At 44.8% G+C, this 19,198-nt stretch overlaps 1 protein-coding gene across 2 annotated transcripts in view; it reads right to left on the bottom strand.

Moving 5' to 3' along the window:
- Positions 1 to 1,328: 1,328 nt before the first annotated feature.
- Positions 1,329 to 19,198, bottom strand: part of DDX3X (DEAD-box helicase 3 X-linked) — a 40,222-nt gene continuing 22,352 nt past the window's right edge. Inside the window, exons 9-19 of one of the 2 annotated variants that reach the window (XM_040423801.1) lie at positions 13,009 to 13,144; positions 9,067 to 9,152; positions 8,866 to 8,964; positions 8,617 to 8,777; positions 7,033 to 7,177; positions 6,805 to 6,949; positions 6,533 to 6,714; positions 6,333 to 6,450; positions 4,500 to 4,656; positions 4,274 to 4,401; positions 1,329 to 3,814 (exon numbers count right to left, since the gene is read on the bottom strand). In XM_040423801.1, coding sequence (XP_040279735.1) covers positions 3,732 to 3,814; positions 4,274 to 4,401; positions 4,500 to 4,656; positions 6,333 to 6,450; positions 6,533 to 6,714; positions 6,805 to 6,949; positions 7,033 to 7,177; positions 8,617 to 8,777; positions 8,866 to 8,964; positions 9,067 to 9,152; positions 13,009 to 13,144 — 1,440 coding nt within the window. In that variant the 3' untranslated portion in view covers positions 1,329 to 3,731. The remainder of the gene's footprint in view (positions 3,815 to 4,273; positions 4,402 to 4,499; positions 4,657 to 6,332; positions 6,451 to 6,532; positions 6,715 to 6,804; positions 6,950 to 7,032; positions 7,178 to 8,616; positions 8,778 to 8,865; positions 8,965 to 9,066; positions 9,153 to 13,008; positions 13,145 to 19,198) is intronic. The other variant, XM_040423802.1, reaches the window with a different exon arrangement.

Raw genomic sequence — 19,198 nt, 5'->3', positions numbered from 1 at the left:
TATTCCTTATTCATAGGGTATACAAGACGCCACGGCTCTGTTTAAGATGGGTCTACGTGCGAACTCTAACTGTCCTAGGTGTGCTGCCCCAGATGCAGACTTGGCTCATATGTTTTGGTCCTGCACAGAACTGGAGCGTTTCTGGTGTGGAGTGTATAGACAAATAGAAAACAGCTATGGAGTTATTTCACCAAAGACTCCACTGGTGGGGTATCTTGGGTATGTAGAGGACCTAACCACCACCAATGATTATAAATGAGCAATTGCTAAATTATTGTACATTGCACGTAAATCCATAGCAAAACACTGGATACAGCCGATCTCTCCGACTAAGTCAGAGTGGATAAATATGGTCAATCATATGATATCCATGAAGAGTGGCATCTATATTAAAAGAGGCACTGTACAGAAATTTAAGAAGCAATGGCAGGTGTGGCTGGCTGGACCTGGGGGGGGGGGGGGGGGGGGGGGGGGGGAGAGTCTCAGAGATTGATGCATATTTGGAATGGAATGGTCCTAAGGGGATTTGGAAGCTAAGATGTAAGAGAATTGGAGCATTTTTGTCCATGTCGAGGGAGATGACCACACGGAGAGGGGGAGGGAGTTGGGGGGACTGGGAGATTGATTTTTTTTATGCAGTGTTATTGACATGCTGATTTGGATAAAGTATGATTGATTTTACTGTATTGATATCCTATTGTCATAATGTATGGTTTATCTGAACAATTGGCTGTATGTAAAACCTTTAATAAAAATGATCGATTCAAAAATATTCCTGTTCGTGGGGAGACTTCTGTTACCTAACCCAAAGATAAAACATGAAACCTAATATTTTACTGAAATACGTTGATCAGGTAATATTGACCATCTGTAAACCGCTAAACAAAACAGTGCCATGTTGGTGAAATAACCAAGTTACACACAAGATGAAGGCAATGAATTCTAGTTAGAATTCTTTTTTCCCAGGCAGTAAATTAGTTAGAAACACCCAATACCCTATCCTTTGACTGAATTTGCAGGACTAGACACAGCATAGGCTTACATCTAGGTCAGTGTTTTAGACAATATTGATTATACTCAGAATGGGTCATTTATCAAAAACCAGCATATTTAATATCCTGAGGAAATTTCTAACAATTTTAGGTGTGTATAAGAGTTTGCTGTATATTGAGAACAGTTTAAAAACTAAGCCCCAGATTTAAAAGGCATCTGTGCCAAAACTTTGTCTAAAAATGATGCATCTTTAGTTTCTACAGGAATTAGACAGTTATGAAATTTACATGTGAGCCATTGTTTGCATGTAGAAGTGAAAACAAAGACCATTACTGTTTGCCATTCAACTTTTATTTTAATAAAATCAGTAATGCACAGCACATGCAGTGCCAAGCATCTATACTAGTACAATAAGCAAAATCTAAACTAATGCGACTTGAGGGTCAATCTTGACATTTAGCAAGTTTAAATGCATTCTTTGCATATAAATGAGTGAAACCTTATTCTTGTTAAAAAGGTATTGCCAAAGATACTTGCTAATATGTAATCATTGAGGACACAAGTCACAGATTTTTCAGTATGACAAAGATAAACCACATGTTTGAGGATTGCAATGTGCCAGACATTCACTGAAATAAAAATAAAAAATTAACCACACAACTAAACAAAACTCACGCAACAAACATCTGAGAATCTGGACACTTCACATCAGTGTTTTGAAGTGTTGCATTAATATCTTAAGACAAGTGTATCAAAACCTTGGCATGTTTAATTTCAAATTGCCAATCATATTTCAATTACACCAGAACGTTATGGCTGCTCAGCCAATACTGGGTCTGCTTAATTTGACTTAAGAGTTTAATATGACTTAACATTAAAAGCTCACACTACCCCGAAATATATAATTTCACGCATACGTTGACATTCAACATTCAAGTGCCAGTGTTTTTGTACTGTCTTTTGGTCAAGTTTCTTTAAGCTTTCAAAGAATCACTTAGGCTTACAAAAATAAATATTTGTCAAAATGTTCAATAAATATTACACAAAACTAGCAGCAAAAAGTATCTAGAAATCCATTGTGTGCAAAATAGTTGCTTCCCCATCTATCACTCCCATGGTCCCAAATAAATCTCAATCCTGCCCTAGACTCTAAGCAGTGTTTTTGCCATTGCAAAGAGACAAAAATAAGATTTGAGGTTAAGGACACGTACACAAGACATATAAAAATTCTCTGAATGTGCAATAAAAGAAGTTTTGTATAAAGTTATGGGCAAAAATGTACAAGGGCCACCTATATTTTAAATAGCACCATAACAATTACCTCAATACTGTCAAGTGCACCTACAAAAAGACTTAGAGCAAGGCACAAAACACTTGTAAAATCTATTGCACTTAGATTTTTTTTTGCCATTCCTATGCCACCAACGTTGTTTGAATTCAACTACGGAGCTAAATTTCAAGTGGCAGAGGTGTCAAGGTGGGAATTACTCTTTGGCCAGATTTAGCATATACATACTAAATACAATGGAAACCTATGCAACTAAAACTGACTATACTGCACACATTAGCAGATTTTATACCTTGTGCAGTCATGTACATTTGTTCCCCCAAAGATCTTAAGATTTCAATTTACTCTTCTGGAGCCATTTTACAAAGTCTACTGTAAGCCAAGTATGTTTATAACCTCTCAACGCAGCTTGAACAGAGTAATGTGGATCTGCATTAAAATAAAGCCTGCTGCATAATTCTTCCTGTTCATTCCCTCTTGACCAAAAAACATCAACACTAGCATGCGTTATTAGACCAAAATCAGCCAGGCCTGTCACAGAACCACAGACTGCTGTGGTCAGCCATTCTGCCTTTTCCTTCATGACAGGCTTAAAAATTAATTTAATGATGATACCTCCAAAAACTACTTCAAGTCTCAGATAGTTTAACGTTCTCTGTAATGTTCGGCCCATAGCTGGCTAAGCTCACGAGTTACTCTCCTGCCTAAACATTGTTTAAGGAATTGCTGTATTGCATTCTCTGAAAAAACAGTGCCTCACGTGTACGAACATACACCTATGTGACTGGAATGGCTTATTAAAAAAGACTTCAGGTTCTAAGTACCTTTCCAGGATAGAGTGAGCATATCAGAACTTAACTGAGTACAGTTTGCCACATTAGAAGCCACTCTGATATGCGTTAAGGTTTTGTTGCCTCGAGAAGGCAGACTTAACAGAAACCCTAATGCAGGCTCACTGCACGAGTTTTTTTTTTTCTTGTAATATTAAACTTGTGGATGAAACGATTCCTGTTTCGAGTGGTATCACACCTGCGTGCCAAGGTTTGATTTCGCCCAAGTTCAAGAAATTTATTTTCGCATAACAATTTAGATCTTGAGCAATACTGAGCCAACAGGACATCAAAATAAAAAAGTTGTCTAAAGTTAAAGGCACAGTACATTAACAAACAAATTTATCCTCAGTCAAAAATAAATGCAGTTGTTGGGAAAAAGGGGTGGACTTGGGAATTAATCCAACACTACAGCAATGAAATCTTCCAACACCATCAGAGTAGGTCTCTTTTCCTATTGTTTGTTTTCTTCATGGCCCAGAGCTCCCTTGAAAAGAAAATTCAGTGGAGAATCACAGCTGGTAATGTACAAGTTCTTGAAGCTACACAAGGTAGTCTGGCTAAAGTTACATGTGGTTTCCATATTAGCTTGTTTGGTTGAGTCATTTTTGTGGTAGACTTTAGTTGCCCCACCAGTCAACCGTGGAGCTGCCACCATAGTTTCCACCATAACCATCACTGTTATAGAAGCCACCGTATCCACCTGTGATCAGAAAAAAAAAAAAAAAAAAAAAAAGTGATGATTGTTATAAATGACAGACTTACTCATGAGTGCATTAAAAGGGGTTTTCCCACAAAAGCTATTCTACTTTTAAAACCAGCACTTTGATTACAATACTTCAGTAATTGCATGTGGTTAAAAATTTAGTATAGTTTCACTGGACTCTTAAGCACCACCTGCTTTTTGCTTTGTTTCCAATTTCTGTCCTGGTCACTGAGGCGATAGCACAAGCTCAGTGCCATCCATCAACAGCAACTGGCTGCAGTAGAAAGGACAAGCTGCCAGCTTGAAATAAATCTAGCAGCGCAATGACAGGTGAGAACTCTGGATCCATGTGAGGTACAGGGATGGTTCTATGTTTCTTTGTTAGGAAGACACTCGCACTATAAGATATTGGATTTTCAACTTTTTACATTATGGGATAATCCCTTCAACGCTTACCTCCTCCAAATCCCCGGCTGCCACCACCACCACCACCACCGCTTCGGCCTCCACGACTGCTGCCAAAGCTGCTGCCAGTGCTACTGCTCTGCCTATAGTCTTTTGCACCAAATCCACCACTAAACCGACTATGGAGGAGAGAAAAATAAGGTTACACAAAAATACACAAATACCCTGTAATTAAATTTAAAACCACAAAAAAAAAAAATTCAAAAACTGTTTATACCTCTTTGACCGTCCTCCCCTGGTGCTAGTCTTGTGATGCTGTTCATAGGCCATGTTCTCCAGCCAAGATGGCACCTCTTGTTTTGCTTCAACCAATAGGTCCAATAAATCTTTTGTTATATTAATGTTTTTTTCATTGAAAAATGATGTCGCAAGACCTAAAACAAAATAGCAAGATTATTAAAGAAACCCACAAAACTATTCAAATGTAAATATAGCAAATACACTGCTCAAAAAAATAAAGGGAACACTTAAACACCACAATGTAACTCCAAGTCAATCACACTTCTGTGAAATCAAACTGTCCACTTAGGAAGCAACACTGAGTGACAATTTCACATGCTGTTGTGCAAATGGGATTAGACAACAGGTGGAAATTATAGGCAATTAGCAAGACACCCCCAATAAAGGAGTGGTTCTGCAGGTGGTGATCACAGACCACTTCTCAGTTCCTATGCTTCCTGGCTGATGTTTTGGTCCCTTTTGAATGCTGGAGGTGCTTTCACTCTAGTGGTAGCATGAGACGGAGTCTACAACCCACACAAGTGGCTCAGGTAGTGCAGCTTATCCAGGATGGCACATCAATGCGAGCTGTGGCAAGAAGGTTTGCCATGTCTGTCAGAATAGTGTCCAGAGCATGGAGGCGCTACCAGGAGACAGGCCAGTACATCAGGAGACGTGGAGGTCGTCGGAGGGCAACAACCCAGCAGCAGGACCGCTACCTCCGCCTTTGTGCAAGGAGAAACAGGAGGAGCACTGCCAGAGCCCTGCAAAATGACCTCCAGCAGGCCACAAATGTGCATGTGTCTGCTCAAACGGTCAGAAACAGACTCCATGAGGGTGATATGAGGGCCCGACGTCCACAGGTGGGGGTTGTGCTTACAGCCCAACACCGTGCAGGACGTTTGGCATTTGCCAGAGAACACCAAGATTGGCAAATTCGCCACTGGCGCCCTGTGCTCTTCACAGATGAAAGCAGGTTCACACTGAGCACATGTGACAGAGTCTGGAGACGCCGTGGAGAACGTTCTGCTGCCTGCAACCTCCTCCAGCATGACCGGTTTGGCATTGGGTCAGTAATGGTGTGGGGTGGCATTTCTTTGGAGGGCCGCACAGCCCTCCATGTTGTAGCCTGACTGCCATTAGGTACCGAGATGAGATCCTCAGACCCCTTGTGAGACCATATGCTGGTGCGGTTGGCCCTGGGTTCCTCCTAATGCAAGACAATGCTAGACCTCATGTGGCTGAAGTGTGTCAGCAGTTCCTGCAAGACGAAGGCATTGATGCTATGGACTGGCCCGCCCGTTCCCCAGACCTGAATCCAATTGAGCACATCTGGGACATCATGTCTCGCTCTATCTACCAACGTCACGTTGCACCACAGACTGTCCAGGAGTTGGCAGATGCTTTAGTCCAGGTCTGGGAGGAGATCTCTCAGGAGACTGTCCGCCACCTCATCAGGAGCATGCACAGGCGTTGTAGGGAGGTCATACAGGCACGTGGAGGCCACACACACTACTGAGCCTCATTTTGACTTGTTTTAAGGACATTACATCAAAGTTGGATCAGCCTGTAGTGTGTTTTTCCACTTTAATTTTGAGTATGACTCCAAATCCAGGCCTCCACGGGTTGAAAAATTTGATTTCCATTTTTTAATTTGTGTGATTTTGTTGTCAGCACATTCAACTATGTAAAGAACAAAGTATTTCAGACGAATATTTAATTAACTCAGATCTAGGATGTATTATTTTTGTGTTCCTTTATTTATTTTAGCAGTGTAGTTTCCCAAAATGGTGCCAAAATTATACAATTCCACACACTACAGAACACTCACCAAGATTACCCACACGGCCTGTACGACCTATTCTGTGTACATATTCTTCAATGTCACTGGGCAGGTCAAAGTTTATAACATGCTTGACGTTTGAAATATCAAGACCTCTTGCTGCCACCTGTAACAAAGAAAATTGTTTGCACACAGCACTACTAAACACAAAAGACTTTTATGCCCCTAAAATTCTTAAATATGCTTACGGCTGTTGCCACAAGGATTGGGCTTTTTCCAGATCGGAACTGATGAAGTGCTTCTTCACGATCTCTCTGAGATCTGTCTCCATGGATACTTGTGCAAGCATAGCCTTCATGGTAAAGGAAGTCCTCAAGGGCATCTGCACCCTTTTTAGTTTCCACAAACACCAGAGTTAATGAATCCTTGCCTGAAAAACATGATCAGAGTGAATAAATGGCACTTAATTTACCAAGTTTAAACAGAAAGTTTGAATTCTAAATCAAAGGTAGAGTCTCACCAGTTGCATTGAGAAGGTCCAATAAAAATGACCTTTTATCCAATTCCTCTACCCAGACCACCTTTTGTGTAATATTTTCAGATGTGGAGCCTACTCTGCCCACTGCCAAGAAAATGTATTCCTCCAAGAAGTCTCGTGCAAGAATCTTTAAAAAGAGGGAAACAATAAAGTTTAGAAAGTCATAGTTTTTCAGAATTCAAATCCATTATGGTAACTTGTCTTCAGTACCTGGATCTCTTTGGGGAAGGTAGCGCTAAACATCATGGTCTGACGAACACCTTTGGGAGGCATAGTGTCTTGCTCAACAATTCGTCTAATTTGAGGCTCAAATCCCATGTCAAGCATTCTATCAGCTTCATCCAACACAAGATATCTTTAAAAGATTAATAAGTTTCAATATCAAGGTGTGATCAAACCATACTGAACATTAACCCTTTCCCAACATGATTTACTTTTTTTGCATTTGAATGTTTACATCCTGCCTTGCTGGAGCCATTACTTATTTTTCAGTTCACAGCTGTATCAGGGCTTGTTTCTTGTGGGACAAGTTGTACTTTCTAATGGCACCATTTAAAAAGCTCTTCCTGATTACCTATTCTCTGGATAGGTAATCAATATCTGCTTGGTGGGGGTTTGGCACCCAGGACCACTGTCAATCAGCTGTTGAAAGAACTGGTGCTCTTGTGAGCACCGCTGCCTTCTCGCAGCTTGCCAAGCACAGCATCATACATTGTATAGTGGCTGTGCTTTGTATCGCAGCTCAGCTCCATTCAGTTGAAAAGGAGCTGAACTGCTCCTACACCACGTGAATGATGAATGCAGCGTCACAGCCTAGGAAAAGCAGAGAAGACCACACTGCCTTCTAAAACAGCTGAGTCAGGAGGCTCGGGTGTCAGACCCTTAAGACAACTTAGGATAGGTCAATATAAAAAATCTCAAAACCCCTTCAATATTGCATACCATGTAGTGGTAAAACTAGAAAAAAATTCCAAATAGGGTAGAATTGGAAAAGCCACAATTCTGCCACAGAATTACGAGTTTTGTTTTTAGGGCACTCTGTGCTGTAAAGCAAACCTGTTTCCTTTCATTCTCCATGTCATTGCAATGATAACCTTTATACAAATTTTAGTCGTGTTTATACTTTACACCTTGAAAAGAAAAATTTCTATTAGCATATTCTGACCCCCATAACTTTTATATTAGTCTACAGAGCTGAGTGGAGGCTCATTTTTCTGCAGCAATCTGTAATTCAGCGATACCATACTGGATGGCCTTTTATTCAAATTTTGGGGAAGGTGATGCGATAAAAAAAAATAATAATCAAATAAGCAATTTAGATTTTTGATTCCATTATGCCATTCACCTTATGGGATAAATACATTTATATTTTAATAGTTTGGCCATTTTGGGACAGGCCAATGCCTGTATTCATTTACTTTTATTCTGGGGAAAGATGATAAAGTAAAGTTTAAAAAATAAAAATTAAGCCACCAAGGGAACCTCAACAAGCAATCAGATTGTCATTTTCATTTCATAATGGTATTCAATTAACTACTGAATAGAAAATGCTGTATATTCCAATGTAGTGCTGCCACCTGCAGGTCTACAGTGGAATATACCCATGAAAAGCATCAGAGCCTCTAGCAGGCTTGCGGTCTTTCACATCCAACAAACTCAATCGCTGCATGGGTGAGCCATTCCAGCCCTGGTAGCCCAGTATTCCCACCTTTAAAGGAGTTAAATACAATTCCAGACTAGAGGAACAGAAAACTTAGAACATTAAATACAATATATACTAAGATTTTCACATACTTGCAATAGTCCAAGCCGATCTTTCCCCGTTCCATCATATCAACTAAACGGCCGGGTGTGGCCACAAGCAAGTGACAACCTCTTTCTAAGTCTCTAATCTGCTGGCCGATGTCTGCACCTCCATATACAACACATGGACGAACTTTAGATCTATAAGCAAACTAGCAGGGGGGGGGGAATAAAATAATGAAACACTTATAAGATACATTGAACAAAAACTTAGTGGAAGGGCAAGGTGAAAGGACATACCTTTCTGGCCTCTTCATAGATTTGCACTGCCAGTTCTCTTGTTGGAGCCAATACAAGGGACAATGGAAACTGTTTGCGCCTTCCATATCTTCCATTATCCTAAAAAAAAAAAAAAAAGCCGTTTAAAATAAAAAAAACAAGTGCTCTGGGAAAGACATCCCATCTACTATATGTGAATAAGCACAGTGTTAGTACAAGTACCTTTAAGTGCTTCATGGCGTCACCAGGACCATCTGTATATATCTGACTTAAGATGGGGAGCAAAAAAGCTGCCGTTTTGCCAGATCCTGAAAGCACAAGATTTCCAAGATCAATAAAGCTACAAGTAATACCACAAATGCATGAAATTCTGACTGCAAAATAGCTAAAATTACTTAATGCTGGTATGTCATTTAGGTCCCTCTAAACACAAATTTAGCTTTATTTTTCAGAGAATTTTTTTTGCTAAAATTAGATTGTTTTAACATTTGCAAAGTGATTTTTTTCAGGCAGTATCCCTACAGAGGAGGGGAAAAAAAAAAAGTAAAAAATTTGTAAATTCACCCTTAGGCTACTGTCACTAGCGTTTGGATTTTCCGTTTGAGATCCGTTCAGGGCTCTCACAAGTGGTCCAAAACTGATCAGTTTTGCCCTAATGCATTCTGAAAAGGATTCGCTCACAATGCATCAGTTTGCCTCCATTCTGCTCTGGAGGCGGACAGCAATACGCTGCTTGCAGCGTTTCTGCCTGCCATGTGGTGCAGAGCAAGACTATAGAATACGGATCTGTCCGTCAAGGCTATAGAAAACATAATACAACCGGCTCCTTCATGACAGATGCATGCAGTTGTATTATTGTAACGGAAGTGTTTTTGCAGATTCATGGAAATCCTCAGCATGTGCAGATTTCATCCATTTCAACAGAAGGGAGAGATCTACAGCAGAACTGCATCAAATCCACACCAAATATCACAAGTAACATGGATTTAGATGTGAAGAGCTACAGAAATTCGTGTGGATCTTCCAAGTGCTTACCTGCACCTGTGTGCAGGTAGCCTTAGGGCTGTAATTACATGGTCCTCATGTGGTTTTGCCATGCACGGTTTGTACAGGTGAAGCTCACAATGTCAATGCGCTTTGAGTTTACAAGCCATGTGGACTAAAACTGCATTGCAAAATCCCTGATAAAGACAAATGCAGTTTTTAGAGTGGTCAAAAAAAGTACCATTTAAATACACCCTTAAAAGGGAACCCGTCAGACTTTGCTGTCCATACTAACGGCAGAATAAAGTAAGACAGGCAAGTTGATTTCAGCGGTCTGTCATTTATAAGTTAAAAGTGGTTGCCGAGAACCAACATCAAACATTGCAGACTGGGCCTGGAAAAGAGTCACGGCCACCTAAGAGTCATGGTTATTCATGAATTCCTGCTCTCCCTGCCCACCTGCTGATTGACAGTCTTCTACCTAGTTTTCTCCCTTTCTCTCTAGGAGAGAACTGCACATCAGCAGATGGGCGGGAGAGCAGGAGATTATAATAACCATGACTCTTCGGTAGATTTGACTTTTTCCAGGCCTGTGATGCAATGATTATGATGCTGGTTTTTGGCAATAACTTACTTTTAGCTCATGAGTGACACCCTGCTGAAATCAGCATTTCTGTTACTAATTTATGCTGTCAGTATTAAGTTAGACAGGTTCCTGTTAAAGCAACAAATGGCTGCAACCATTAAAAAGAAAAAAATTATGCTGAAGTACAAAAACTAAAGTTAGTTTTTTTGGATGGAGTGGGGACCTGATTGGACCACTATCATATAACAAAAGACAATCTCCAATTTGTGGTGTACTTATCGGCGCTGCAGATCCACCAAGCGACACGAGTATAAATCGCTTCAGTTAAAATGGCCACAAGTTTGTTGATCGCACTGCCTTCTGAGTGTAAAGTTCCAATCTCAGACCCTCTTTTCTCCAATGCTCAGGTTGTCTTCACTTTGTAGCCACACAAACTGTTACCAGAGGCTAGGTGCACTCACGTACACCTGCACCCTAGAGGGAAGTATTAGTACAAATACTGAAGTTCCACCAGGTATTTATTGCAATCAGCAGGTTTTATTCTACTTACAAAAAGGTATAAAATCTCAGTCATAAAAACAAGTCTTCATCACAGATCCACCCGACCCGGGTTGCACCAGTCCAGCTTAGTCAGGGGTGATGATGTCTTGCCCCACAGGTGCAGTATTTATTTAGCCACAAGCCCTTTTAAGGGCCGCCCACTAATACATATTTCTATGTTTTCTCCTTTTAGATGTTCACAATGCAATAACTGACAACAGGTTTCAAAGCCTTATCCGGCTTGAAACAGGATATAAAATATCAAAACCTAAATGAACAGAGTATAATATACAACTCCCTCAAATACAGGATTGTCAACACCCAAATCACATGATTCCCCTTCAGCCAATGACATCCCACCACAATAGCTTCATTCATAGTCGAGCATCCAAGGACAGCGGCAATACCACCTGATAACACTACAAGGAAGGAATTCCACTATCCTGCATGGATCCACCACGGTAGCGGCACTCCCCTGGCTCCCTCTTTACTAGACACGGTTTTAGAGCGAACTCTACATTGAGCCCTGCCCAGACACGGTTTTAGAGCGAACTCTACATTGAGCCACCCAATCTATATATCCAACTGACCTACTTCCGATTTATAATGGCGACAGGATCCCCTCCCCTCCAGTTCCTCTCAACCTTTTCCAGACCACTAAACCTCAAGCCCGCCAGGTTCTTACCATGCGCCAGCTTGAAGTGCAGTGGAACACTGTGGTCCTCCTTACCTTGCGCCAGCTTGAAGGTTTAGTGGTCTGGAAAAGGTTGAGAGGAACTGGAGGGGAGGGGATCTTGTCGCCAGTATAAATCAGGAGGTCAGTTGGATATATAGATTGGGGACCTTAAAACCAGCAGGGCTCAATGTAGAGTTCGATCTAAAACCGTGTCTAGTAGAGTAAAGAGGGAGCCAGGGGAGAGTGCTGTTACCGTGGTGGATCCATGCAGGATAGTGGAATTCCTTCCTTGTAGTGTTATCAGGTGGTGTTGCCGCTGTCCTTGGATGCTCGACTATGAATGAAGCTATTGTGGTGGGCTGTCATTGGCTCAAGGGGAATCATGAGATTCAGGTGTTGACAATACCGTATTTATGATGGAGAAAGTTTTTGATGGTTTTCATCCCTAGATCAGAATATCGGCGTATCATGGCCCCATTCAAATTAACTACCTGGTATCTGAAGGAGGATTTGAAGGGGGGGTTAGGGCATCTGAAAGTGGACTGATCTAGGCTGAGCATTGAGTTGGTTAGGCTTGTTCTATTTAGTTAGGGCTGAGTATGGGGAGGATGGGAGGGAGGGTGGTGCTGTAGGGAGGATTAGAGGGAGAATGTGGGAGGGTAGGAGAGGGTAAATCTTTAAGGACAACTGTTTCATAACATATGTATGTTTGATATATGTCATTTACTGAGATTGTCAAATATTGATGTAAAATTGACATGACTGTTGATATGTCAATGATGCTATAGTAATGGATGATTTAAAGTAAAAACCAATAAAGAATTGGGAAAAAAAAAAAAAAAAAACGTATTTATGAATGAGAATGGAGGGAGTTTTGTATTGTATGCTCTATTTATGTTTTGTTATTTTATATCATTGTTTCAAGCCGGATAAGGCTTTGAAACCTGTTGTCAGTTATTGCATTATGTGAACATCTAAAAGGAGAAAACAGAAATATGTATATTAGTGGGCGGCCCTTAAAAGGTGTTGTGGCTCAATAAATACTGCACCTGTGGGGCAAGACATCGTACCTGACGAAGCTGGACTGGCAAAACCCAGGTCAGGTGGATCTGTGATGAAGACTTGTTTTTATGACTGAGATTTTAGACCTTTTTGTAAGTAGAATAAAACCTGCTGATTGCGATAAATACCTGGTAGAACTTCACTATTTGTACTAATACTTCCCTCTAGGGTGCAGGTGTACGTGAGTGCACCTAGCCTCTGGTAACAGTTTGTGTGGCTACAAAGTGAAACAACCTGAGCATTGGAGAAAAAAAAAAAAAGGTCTGGGATTGGACCACTATCATAACTGAGTTTAAATATGGTAAAAAAAACGTACCAGTCTGCGCACAGGCCATCAAGTCTCGCTTCCCTATGACGATTGGAATAGCATGCTTCTGTACTGGAGTGGGCCGTGTGTAACGTGTGAGTGCAATGTTTCCCATAATTATTTCTCCCATGTTGACATCGTGGAACTTTTGTAGGGTTAAAAAATTGGAGAAAAAAAAAATAAGTTATTCTTGGAGCAATGTAATACATGAACCACATGTTTCAAGCTAACACCATTTAGTACATTTTGATATAAGCATCAAATTAACCTTAGCACTACAGATGAGCGAATTTCATATTACTGGTAAAAGGTGAATTGCATTAGGGATTCTGTTACCACAGACCATAAGGCAATTCTATGACTGAATGTCTTTAGAGGCATTGTTATTCATTCCATCATAATAAAAGATGCATCCTGTTTCCGTCATATAGGAGGACTCCCCTGCATAACGGAAACAACCTGTTTTGCAGCCCATAGACCTCTATGACGGAATGAACAGAAGGACTCTAAAAGCTTTCCGTCATAGAATTGCGTTATGGTCTGTGGTAACGGAATCCCTAATGCAATTCACCTTTTACCAGTAAACAAAGTGTGAACGAGTTTCAAAATATGAAATTCGCTCATCTCTACTTAACACCCATGCCATTCTAGGTTGTTTTAATTCATTGTAAGAACCAATATGAATTCAAACTTTTCTAGTTTCTGGTATTGTGCCCACTTCAAATCATGGCATTTACTGTATATAATTGTACTTTTGCAGGTCAATTAGGTCCAAAACTTGCTGCTGGCCATAATGTACTGTCATCATAAACCTCTGATGGAATAGGCAGATAAGGCGTTCCCTCCGAGTTTGATACTGATTGGCTATAGGTCAACAATTTGATAGGTGGGGGTCTCATAGTACCCTGCTAATTAGCCTCTTGCTTAGCCAGTAATATGTTAATCGGTGACATTGGGAATAAATTGCATTTAGACATTAAAGTGAAAAGGCTTGGGCAGCTATACCAGGTGCAGCGCTGTGTTTAGTAGGTTTTGATAGGCGACCAGTATTTGGCAACAAAAAGTCAGCAGAACTTTTTCTTCTCTGAACTTTTCAGGCTAAAAATAAGGAGATTTTTGTGAAACTCACCTGTAAAATCTTTTTCTCGTAATTTCCATTGGGGGACACAGACCATGGGTATAGCTTAGAGATATTACTAGGAGGGACACTATGCAAAAAAAGAAGCTCCTCCTCCTCGGGCTATACCCCCAGGCACCTCCAGGAGAACTTCAGTCGTTGCAAAAGCAGTAGGAGAAGGAGAACGGAAACAAAACATTATGGAAACCATCACACAGCACACCCTAAGGCGTAAACCAAAAAAGGGGGCGGGAGCTGTGTCCCCCAATGGAAATTACGAGAAAAAGATTTTACAGGTGAGTTTCACAAAAATCTCCTTTTCTCGTTCATTCCATTGGGGGACACAGACCATGGGACGTCCCAAAGCAGTCCATGGGGTGGGAAAAAAGAACAAATCCAACACCGCCAGGAATAAACGTCCAGTAGTCAAACCGGAACCACAGCCTGCAATACCCTGCGCCCAAGAGCAGCATCAGCCGAGGCCAGAGAGTGTAACTGATAAAACTTTGTGAAAGTATGTAAGGACGACCAAGTGGCCGCCTTACACAACTGGGAAACGGATGCGCGATTGCGTCTAGCCCAGGAAGCACCCACTGCCCTTGTGGAGTGAGCGGTAATCCGCGACGGCGGAACGTGGCCGCGAGCGCGATATGCCGCAGCAATAGCGGAACGGATCCACCGCGCCACGGTGACCTTGGAAGCCGCCAGGCCCTTACGGGACCCTTCAGGAATCACAAAGAGAGAGTCTGAACGCCGGAAGGAAGCGGTAGCCCCCAGGTACACCTTCAGGGCCCTGACGACGTCCAGGGAGTGGAGAGCACATTCCTTGGGGTTCACCGGAGAAGGACAAAAAAGAGGGCAGGACAAGATCCTCGTTAAGGTGGAAGGGAGAAACCACCTTGGGCAAAAAAGAAGGCACCGGCCTGAGCACCACCTTATCCTGGTGAAAGACCAGAAAAGGTTCCCGGCAGGAAAGTGCGGCCAGCTCCGAAACTCGCCTGATGGAGGTTATGGCCACCAGAAAAACTACCTTCCAGGTGAGTAAAACCAGAGAGATCTCCCTCAGAGGTTCAAAAGGCGCCGCCTGAAGGGCGCGCAGAACCAAGTTGAGATCCCAGGGGGGCAAGGGAGGCACATACGGAGGAACCGAATGCGCCACCCCCTGCAGGAAGGTTTTTACAGGTCTCAAAAAGGCAATGGACCTCTGAAAAAAGATAGCCAAAGCAGAAACCTGACCCTTTAAAGAACTGAGCGACAGACCCATGTCGAGGCCGGACTGGAGAAAAGACAGCACCACTGGGACAGAGAAACGTAGGGGCGAGTAGCCCGATTTCTCACAAAACACCAGGAAGGCCTTCCAGGTGCGATAATAGATTCGTGAAGAAGCCGGCTTTCGAGCCCTGATCATGGTTCTTACCACCGCATCAGAGAAGCCTCTCTTCCTCAGGATGGCGGTCTCAACAGCCACGCCGTTAAACGCAGCTGCCGTGAATTCTGGTGGAAGAGCGGCCCCTGAGACAAGAGATCCTCTCTGTCGGGCAGAGGCCACGGGACGTCCGCCAACATACGCGCGACGCTGGAGAACCAGGCGCGACGAGGCCAATCCGGAGCGACGAGAATGGTTGGTATCCCCTCCGCCTCGATCTTGCGCAGCACCTTCGGCAACAGAGGAATCGGAGGGAAGACGTAAAGGAGGCTGAACCGCTGCCATGGAAATACCAGCGCGTCCACCCCGTCCGCCCGTGGGTCTCGAGCGCGGGCAAGATACACCGGCACCTTGTGGTTGAGCCGGGAAGCCATCAAATCTACGTCCGGACGGCCCCATCGGTGGCAGATGTCCTCGAACACCTCCGGATGGAGAGACCACTCTCCCGGATCCACCTTGGTGCGACTCAGAAAATCCGCCGTCCAATTGTCGACTCCCGGGATGTACACTGCCGACAATACTGGAACATGAGACTCCGCCCATAAGAGGATCCTCGCTACTTCCCGCATTACTGCCCGACTGCGAGTCCCGCCCTGATGGTTGACATAAGCCACAGCCGTGGCATTGTCCGACTGAACCCGCACCGGGCGAGTCGCCAGGAGAGGAGTCCAATGGGAGAGGGAGTGGAAAATCGCCCTCAATTCCAAAACGTTTATCGGGAGACGGGATTCCTCCGTCGACCAGACACCCTGAACTGTGAGGTTCCGGAGAACACCTCCCCAACCGATGAGGCTGGCGTCGGTGGTGACTATCGTCCAGGAGAACGGAAGGAAGGACTTTCCTGACGATAGGTTCAGGGGAGACTGCCACCAAGGGAGAGACGCTCGAACTTGCCGGGACAGACGAACAGGAGTGTCTAGACCCCGAGGGTTCTTGTTCCAGAGGGCAAGGATCATCTGTTGTAGCGGACGAGTGTGAAATTGGGCGTACGGAATCGCCTCGAAAGAGGAGACCATAAGGCCCAGCACCCGCATGCACTCCCGAATGGTGGGACGTGGAGAGCGTAGAAGGAGCACCATTGCCAGACGAATCTGGGAAGCCTTGGAATCTGGAAGAAACACCTGAGAAATCGAGGTGTCCAAGATCATCCCCAGGAACGAAAGTCTCTGGGAGGGGTGCAGAGAGGACTTGGGGAGATTGATCAGCCATCCGAACCGTTCCAGGGATTGAACCGTGATTCGGATGCTGTCCTCGGCCTGTGGAAGAGACGGAGCTTTTATCAAGATGTCGTCTAGGTATGGTAACAAAGAGATGCCCCTGGTGCGAAGAAGCGCCATGAGAGGCGCCAGAATCTTCGTAAAAACTCGAGGGGCGGTTGCCAACCCAAAAGGTAGGGCGACGAACTGGTAATGACGCCCCCCTATGGCAAAGCGCAGAAAGCGATGGTGGGACTCTGCAATAGGGACGTGCAAGTAGGCGTCTTGAATGTCCACAGACGCGAGAAATTCTCCTGGACTCAGAGAAGCAATAACGGAGCGAAGGGACTCCATGCGAAACTTCCGCACCCGTAGAAACTTGTTGAGAAGTTTTAGATCCAAGATTGGACGCACTGACCCCTCTTTCTTTGGAACAACGAACAGGTTTGAGTAAAAACCTGTCCCTTGCTCTTCTGGGGGAACGGGGGAAATGACACCACGGTCCAGAAGAGAGGAGACCGCAAAAGAGAGGTCCGAGGCCCTGGCTGGATCCCCCGGAACGCGAGAAGGGAAAAAACGTTCCGGCGGGCTGGACGCGAACTCCAACTTGTAGCCGGACGTCACCACTTCCAGAGCCCAGGCGTCCTGAACGTGAGCCCTCCAGACCTGTTGAAAGGAGAGCAGACGGCCCCCCACCACGAGGGGTGGGGGCACCCCTTCATGCGGAGGGTTGCTTGGGAGCAGGAGGACGGGCTGACTGCGCCCGAGGCCGCCAAGAAGGCTGGGGCTTGAAGAAAGGCTTCTTGCGGGAGTCCTGGGACCCCCCTGCCGATGAGGATGACGGCGTCCTGGCAGTGGAGAAGCGACGAAAGGACTGGCCCCGGAAACCTGAAGGCCGAGACCGAAAGGGACGCTTGGTCCTGGGCTGGGGTAGATGAGTGCTCTTGCCCCCTGTTGCGGCAGAAATGAATTCATCTAGTTGAGCCCCAAAGAGCCTGGACCCTTCAAAGGGAAGGTTAGCGAGGGATCGCTTGGATGAGGCATCAGCATCCCACACCTTCAGCCAGACCTCCCTGCGCTGAATGACAGAGAGGGCCGAAATACGGGCAAAGAGGGAGCCGATGTCCATTGAAGCCTCACAGAGATATTTAGACGCTTGAGACATCTGGATGATAAAATCCAGAGTATCTGCAGAGGCGTCCTGCTCTGACAGATCCTGGTGGTGGCGCTGCAACCACGTTGTAAGGGCTCTGGCGACCCAAGCCGACGCAAAGGCCGGTCGCAGGGAAGCGCCCGCCAGCGAGAAGATGGACTTGGAAAGTGAATCCAAACGTCTGTCCACCGCATCCTGCAGAGAGGAACCGTCTAGGACGGGAAGGGCCGTGTTCTTGGCTAACCTGGCCACCGGAGGATCTACCTTAGGGGAAGAAGTCCACTTTTCCACTGTGTCAGCTGGAAAAGGATAAAGCGTATCCATACGCTTGGTGGCCGAAAATTTTTGATTAGGTCGATCCCAAGCTTTTGATAGGACCGCAGTGAATTCCTCGTGAATAGGGAACACGGCGGACTCCTGTTTCTTGGGTGGAAAAAGGGAGAACTCCCGACTAGTGGAGGGAGGAGAATCCCCTTGTATATTAAAAGTGTCACGGACAGCTGCCACCAACTCGGTTACCATGGTGGAAAGCTTAGGCAGGGGTTCCCGCTCCGTGACTTCGTCCGATCCGGACAATTCCCCATCGGATTTGCGCTCCCTGCGAGGGGGAGAGTCAACCGGGCATGCCTCAAGGCGAGGGGGAGAAGCGGAGTCATCCGAGGAGGAATGCTGCCGCTCACGCTGCCTTTTAGAAGTCAGACGCCCTCTGTGAGAGTCGCTGAGAGGGGATGGAGTGGTGGATGCCACTGGAGTAGTAGCCGCCATGCGCTCCATGAAGGACATGGCTGCCTTGGCAACTAAGGCCAGATCAGCTGCCGCATTAGACATGGCGGAGGCCCAGGCGGGTACCGCTGGATCCGCAGGGGCAGAGGGAGGACCGGGCTGAGCAAGAGAAGGAGGCTGATCCTGTCCGGGAGCAGGGCATGAGTCACAGGAACCAGTGACAGAAAAAGGCCTAAGGCATATTTTACATGACTCCAGTGGAGCCTGAGAGGAAGCCTTGGAAGGCTTAGGGGCCCCAGGTTTAGGCATGATGGTATTCCAAAAAAGATTTCCTACCAGGTTGCTGCAATTCCTACCACCCAGGCAACAGCAGAAGTCTCCGGTCACCGAGAACTGAGGAGCTGCACGGCCGCAATCCAGCAGAGTCTCCGGCGTAGGGAGAGACAGAGCTGGACGCCGAGGCTCCGCCCCCTTGGACGCGTCATTGCGGCGCGAAATAAGCGCGCGAAATAAGCGCGCGCACTTCAAATACACCCCTTCGCCAGAAACGGCGCAGCGGGGGTTAATATCGGGAGGAGCAGGCC

This window comes from Bufo bufo, chromosome 3, assembly GCF_905171765.1.
Source record: "Bufo bufo chromosome 3, aBufBuf1.1, whole genome shotgun sequence".
Taxonomy (NCBI): domain Eukaryota; kingdom Metazoa; phylum Chordata; class Amphibia; order Anura; family Bufonidae; genus Bufo; species Bufo bufo.
Note: the sequence above shows the minus strand (reverse complement) of the source record. Positions and strands in the feature narration are given on the sequence as shown.